General features: G+C 43.4%; 1 protein-coding gene across 1 annotated transcript; it reads right to left on the bottom strand.

The window, feature by feature from the left end:
- Positions 1-201: 201 nt before the first annotated feature.
- Positions 202-3,909, bottom strand: LOC149156333 (uncharacterized). Its single transcript, XM_089444726.1, has 3 exons — positions 2,818-3,909; positions 2,056-2,304; positions 202-1,626 (listed from the first exon to the last, which is right to left on the bottom strand). The coding sequence occupies exons 1-3, from the start codon at positions 3,907-3,909 to the stop codon at positions 202-204; spliced, it is 2,766 nt and encodes a 921-aa protein (XP_089300852.1).
- Positions 3,910-6,451: the final 2,542 nt, after the last annotated feature.

Raw genomic sequence — 6,451 nt, 5'->3', positions numbered from 1 at the left:
AAGTCAGGCGAACCGCCACCATCGCCATTCATAGTTCGGACATTAATAATCTTTCGTTGTGTGTACTTATGCCTAACCGCTCCTTCCGCCACCGCTGTACTGTCACCAAAATCCTGATCCTTCATCCTGCTGCCTGCTATGATGATTTTAACGAATCCCAATTGCACCATATTCTTACAACGGGGTCTCCACGACGCCCTGTTAATCCAACTCATTGGTCCGTGCATTGTCATTTGTGGCGTGATCATGATCAACCTTAATTAGGTCCGCCAACTCCTTCCACTCCCGGTTTCCTTCCACGGCTCTCCACTGGCTGTCAATTGAGCTGCCACGTCCACTGCAGCCCCAATTAGCCAACCAATCCGCTACCTGATTCCCCTTTCGACGAACATGGCTGATGATTCTGTAATCGATGCGTTTAATCAAGCCTGCAATTTCTTGAACAATGCCTGCAGTCCGCCAGCTTTTGGTTACTTTCTCCCAACCCTGCCCATTATTGAGCCTCCTCAGCATGTCCACAGCAATCTTCGAGTCCCCTGTAATTTCCAGATTGGTATAGCCATTCCTGATGGCAATTCGTAATCCTTGATGCAGGGCCCAAAACTCGGCCTCGTTATTGGTCATCTGTCCCCCCCATTCTGCATAGATCCACCTTACTTGATTATTGTTGTCTCTGAAAATCCCCCCAAAGCCGGCATCACCCGGGTTGCCCTTCGAGGCCCCGTCAAAGTTGAGTTTAACAAATTGATCTCTCGAGTAAGTGAACTTTTCTGGGCTCTGAGTTCTCATATCAGGGCTGGCCGAACATTTAAAGTGAACCATCTCTAGTTTTAAATTTAGTTTGTTTAGGATTTCTTGTTCGTCTGGGGTAGTCTTCCAGTCCTCACTCTCCCACTTATCGACTAGGATAGTCTCCCGCGTACTCTCAACCACCTGCTCCCAAATTACTTCTGGATTCTTAGCCGAATTCTGAAATATCCTCCTATTTCGTTCCTTCCAGACTATCCAAAGAATAAAGGTAGATATCAAATTCCAAGCCCTCTGGACAACCCTGCATTGAAAGGTTTCTTTGTTCAACTGGAAAACTACATCATTAAATTCTCTGATGTTAATTCCTGGTTTATTGAACAGTCGTTTGGTAATCATCCAGAGTTTCTCTGCATATGGACATCGGATCATCAAATGATCTCTAGTCTCATCATCATTGTTGCACAGGTAACATCGTGAAGGGCCGTTGAAACCCTTCTTTCGGATACGATCCCAGGTCAGAATTTTGTTTTTTGAGGCTAACCAAACAAAGATGGACACCTTTGGCCACCAGTTTCCTTCCCATATTGTTTTCCACTCCCAATTTCTGTCACCTCCGCTTTGAGACTCCATTAGAAAATAAGCCTCTTTGGTTGTAAATGTCCCCTTCATTGAGTTCCCCCACCGGAGGATGTCTTTCCCATGACGAACTCTGAGTTTCCTTGATCCCATTTCTTTCCGGTAAAGATCTTGGAGATCTGAGTTAAGTTCCGGATCCCATTCTGTCGGTTCCTCCCAGACTCTCCATCCCTCCGACAAGTCATTAACCTTCCAATAATCCTTTACCCTTGTTCTGTTACCTGCAATTTTATCACGGACCTGGAGGAGGTTTTGAATGATGTTCAGTCTTTCTCGTTGTTGCTAACTATCTTCCCAGAAGTTGGCCTCTGAGCCTCCCCGGATTTCCCATAAAGTATGTTTGTCAATAAGATCTCTGTTTTGAGAGGCTAATTCCCAAATAGTGGAGCCTCTGGGGATTTCCTGTTGCCTTAAGATATCTATCGGAGAGTTTGGCATTCTGTATTTAGTCCTCCAAATAGATTACCATAGATCATTTCCACCACTGAGCCATCTCCACCACAGCTTGGCTCCCAAGACCTTGTTTAGAATTTTCGGGTCTCTCAAACCCAAACCTCCTTTCTCTTTTCTTTCGGTGAGCTGGCTCCACAAGACCAGCGCCCATTTTTTCTTTTTATCAGATCCACTCCATATGAATTTCCTTATGATTTCCCTGATTTTTGCACATACCCCTGTTGGGGCAGCCATAATCGATAGTGGGTAGATAGGGATAGCCTGAAGGACCGACTTGGCGAGAACAACTCTGCCAGCAATGTTCAGAACTCTGAAGGCCCAATTTGCCACCTTGTTGTTAAGTTTATCCAGAACCCCTTGCCAGTTTTTCAGCTTTTTAGAAGTGAAGTCTAGAATATAACCCAGATATTTGGTAGGTAATTCCCCCCTTTTGAATCCTAAAATTCTGATTAGATGGGACTTAACCTGTTCCATTGTGTTGAAGATGAAGATGCAGGATTTATCTTTATTGATTTCTAACCCAGAGGCCTCTGTAAACAGATCAAGGATTCTCCTTAGATGTTGGACTTCTCTTACCATTGGCTCCCCAAACAACATAATGTCATCAACAAATTGTTGATGAGTCAGGGGCAGGTTGTTTCCCCAAATTTGCAGTCCTTTGATTCTATTTGCTGCTCTTTCTTGTTTGATAAATCTCCCTAGTCCTTCAGCGGCAAGAATAAATAAAAATGGGGACAAAGGATCTCCTTGACGAATCCCTCTAGAGGCATTAAAAGTTTTTGAAGGGCTTCCATTAACCAAGATAGAGAAGTGAGGAGTGGAGATCAGGTTGTGGATCCAAGCAATCCATCTTTGGTGAAAACCAAATCTTTCAAGGACAGTAGCTAAATACTTCCAGTTTAGTCTATCATATGCTTTGGATAAATCTAATTTTATCATCATTCCTTTTTGTTTTTTAACTTTTAAGGAATGGATAACCTCCTGAGTTACAACAAGACCATCAAGAATCTGCCTGCCTTCCACAAAACCCGTTTGTTCAGCCGAGATTAAATTGTCCAAAAGGGGTTTTAATCTTTTGGCAATCAGGGAGGTGATCATTTTGTAAATCACATTACAAAGTGCTATAGGTCTGAAGCCACTAGCCTCTTCTAGGTTGTCTCCCTTAGGAATAAGAGCATAAAAGGTAGAATTAAGAGCTGGCCATACCTTTTGATTTATTCTTGATTCTTCCACAAGGTCCAGAATCTCTCGACCCAAGAAGTGCCAGCCTGCCTGGTAAAAATCCACAGTGAAGCCGTCCGGCCCAGGAGCTGTCCCTTTCTTCATTGTCTTCACGACTTCCTCCAACTCTTCTAAGGTCACGGCCCTCATGAGCGCTTTATTTTGGTCCTCAGTGACCAGGCTGGGGATAGCAGAGCAAATCTCCTGTATGGCTCCCGTTCTATCGATTTGAGGTTCTGTTAATATCTCCCTGTGGTGATCCATCAAGACTTGTTCAATTTCGTTCTGCTCTACCACTCTTTCCCCGTTTTTGTCCTTGATCGATAGGATCCTGTTTCCCTGCCTGTGCTTGACCATAGCCTGGTGGAAGAATTTAGTGTTTCTTTCCCCCTCCCTAAGCCATTTTATCCTAGATTTTTGGCGCCATAGGATCTCCTCTTGCTTTCGTCTCTCTTCCAGTCTACCAAGGATTACCCCTTCCTTGTGGATGCTTTCCTCCGTTCTTCCTTCCAAAATTATCTTCTGTTGAAGATCTGCCATTTCCCCTTCTAGATTTTGTTTATCCTCCAGAATGTTGCCAAATTCCTCCTTGTTCCATTTTTTTATTTTTCCTTTCAGCTCTTTCAACTTTAGCTGGAACGTATGCATTTTACATCTGCCCTGACTAGTGCTTTGTTTCCACCATTTCTCAACTTTCTTGATGAACTCCGGGTCCCTTAACCAGAAGGCTTCAAATCGGAAAGGCCTTTTCCCCTGAATCCTCTTGATGTCAACCTCTAATCGGATCGGCCAGTGGTCAGATCCCAGAGATGGAATGATCTTGGCCTCCACAAAAACATCTTTATTCATGATGGCTTCGGAAACTAAAAATCTATCCAATCTAGATGCAATTTGGTTTTTCCACCCCTTCTATTGTTCCACGTGTATGTCCCATTAATGGTCTGGATATCCATAAGCCTGAGCTCCTCTATCATCTCATTGAAGCTGTCCATGAGGTGATCCCTCCTCCTAATCCCTCCTTTTTTCTCTTCCAAGGATCTAATCAAGTTGAAATCTCCACCAATAATCCAAGCAGCTTCAGGGTAAAGTTTACGGACTGATTTGAGACTGTGGAGGAATTGCTCCTTTTTCCCAGGGGTAGGAGGGCCATAAACCCCTGAAATAACCACCTGTTGCTTGGTTCCTAATATCCTCCCCAGCCCAGAAAGGATTCCACTCATACTGGCCCAGTTATCTATGGTGATTTCATTTGGGTTCCACAGAACTGCAATTCCTCCTGCAAAGCCTATTGCATCTTGCCCAATCACTTGATAAGGTAATCTGCTTTTTTCTATTATTTCTTCAAGTTGCTGAACCAAAATCTTTGTTTCCTGTAAGATCAAAATACTAGGTTTCTCTTTTTTCAACTTTTCCTTCATATACCTTTGTTTACCTCTACTGTTCAAACCCCTAATATTCCAACTGATAACTATCATTTAAAACTTTTTGTATGAGGGGAAGAATACCTCCGACAGAGGTATCACCTTACCTGAGTTTATCAATATTTCTCCCACCGTCTGGATCGTTTCACTCATTGTTTTCCGGCCTCTTTTTCTGCTGTTTTTGCCAGAGCTGCCCATTCCTTTATCTTCATTCCCCTGCTCACTTTCTAACATTGCTGGTTTATCCGGGGGCTCTCCTTTTTTCTCTTTGTATTTCTGGAAAACTTCCTTATACAGCTGTTTTTGTTTTTCAGGTATGAACCTGCTATCCAAATACTTCCATTCCTGAAGTAGCCGTCTCATGATTTTCTCTTCTTCTGCTTCATTTTCAAGTGGGTTTTCCACTTCCATCTGAGATGCCATTTCTGTTTCTGTTGACTTCTCCTCCGATTTTTCTCTATTGGGTTTGCTTATAGTGGTTCCTTTTCCTTTCTCCTCTCCAGCTATTTCCATTGGGGTATTTTCCGGATCCTCATCATCTTCCAGGTTTACTTCATATTCTTCATCTTCGCTCTGTAGTACCTGAAATTTGTTTTGATTTCTTGTTTGACTGAGTTGCTTTTGAGGTTGGGTCTTTGGTCCCTCTTTATTCTGTCTCCTCTTCCTGACTACCTGCTGAAATCCTCTCTCCGGATCCTCCATTCTCCCAGTGGTTCTTTGTTGATCTGCTTGACTTTTCTTGCTCTCTTCCTCTTTATTCAGTGGGCATTGCCTGTATAAGTGGCCATACTCATGACAGATTCGGCATCGGAACGGGATGTGTTCGTAATCAATTGGCTGCTTCCAGATTTCATCATGATACTCTACCTCAACATTTTCCGGGAGGGGATCTGCCAGATTTATGTAAACACAGATTATCGCATAAGCATTATATTTACCTCTTTTCGTAGCCTCTGCAATTTTGACAAAACTCCCAATCGTGTTGCCTATTCCCTCAAAAATTTCAGGGTCCCAGAACTCATCAGGATGCCCAAACAATCTGACCCAGACTGGTGCATCTAGCATTTTTTCCTTTTCAGGGTTGTATCTCTCCTCCCAATATTTCATGAACAGGCCAGCATTGTTCAAGAAATATGGACCCTCCTCAAAGATCCTGTTCTTGTCCTCCAGATTAGAAAAGATTGCTGTGAAGAAACCTTGAGCTCCAAGCTTGAGATCTACCTGCCCCTTAGGTCTCCATCTCTGGTCAATCCATCTGTAGAGTTCCCGCTCAGAAGGCCAATACCCAACGAATCGACATATTAGGGCATGGTCTCTCATGTAACAGTTGTATTCCTCCAATTTGTTGTGGGGAACAACATACCTTGGCTGTTTCTGAGCCCTCGGTAGGCATTTCCCTCTCATTCTTTTCTGCCACAGGTTGCCCATTACTGGGGCATGATTTTCCCTCTCAGTGTGCTGCTCCCCTCCCGTGCTTGTCTCTCCTATTACCACATTTTTGAAGGAGGGGATCTCTCCCCCCCCCCCTTGGCTCTCCCATTTCGCTCAGGGCGATATCAGATGTTTAGAATCTCTTTAACCGTTGAGAACGTCTAAACCAGCCCGTGCCTGCAATCTGGGATTCACTGTCCCAGCAGGTCTGCGCGCTCTAACCTCTGCCAATACCAGTCTGCACCTCTGTCACCGTTGCCTGCTATCGCAAACCCTAGCGCTCATCGCCCCCGTTTTCTCAATCATGGTTCGCAAAATTCACGGGATTATCTGAAAGCCCATATTATTTAATATATCCTTGAATAAATATATTATTTAATATATCCTTCTGGGAAAAGTAATAAGGTCACAAGTACATAGGCTATTTATACTAGAATAATGGAATTCAAATCAACATCCATAATGCCCATATATAGAGTACACACATAATGTTAATAATATTTGCTACAAATTACATAAAATAATGCAACAAAAGAACA

The sequence above is a fragment of the Pinus tabuliformis genome, chromosome 9 (genome assembly GCF_031772625.1).
Source record: "Pinus tabuliformis cultivar Carrire ecotype Pingquan chromosome 9, CPIR1, whole genome shotgun sequence".
Taxonomy (NCBI): domain Eukaryota; kingdom Viridiplantae; phylum Streptophyta; class Pinopsida; order Pinales; family Pinaceae; genus Pinus; species Pinus tabuliformis.
The sequence above is the reverse complement of the archived record's forward strand: the minus strand, read 5'-3'. Positions and strand labels throughout refer to the sequence as shown.

Coding starts and splice junctions, on each gene's coding strand:
- LOC149156333 (XM_089444726.1), bottom strand. CDS start 3,909: ATGAATAAAGATGTTTTTGTGGAGGCCAAGATCATTCCATCTCTGGGA. Junction 2,305..2,817: donor GTCTTGTTGTAACTCAGGAG/GTTATCCATTCC, acceptor ACAATGGAACAG/GTTAAGTCCCATCTAATCAG. Junction 1,627..2,055: donor TTATGGCTGCCCCAACAGGG/GTATGTGCAAAA, acceptor AACCTCCTCCAG/GTCCGTGATAAAATTGCAGG.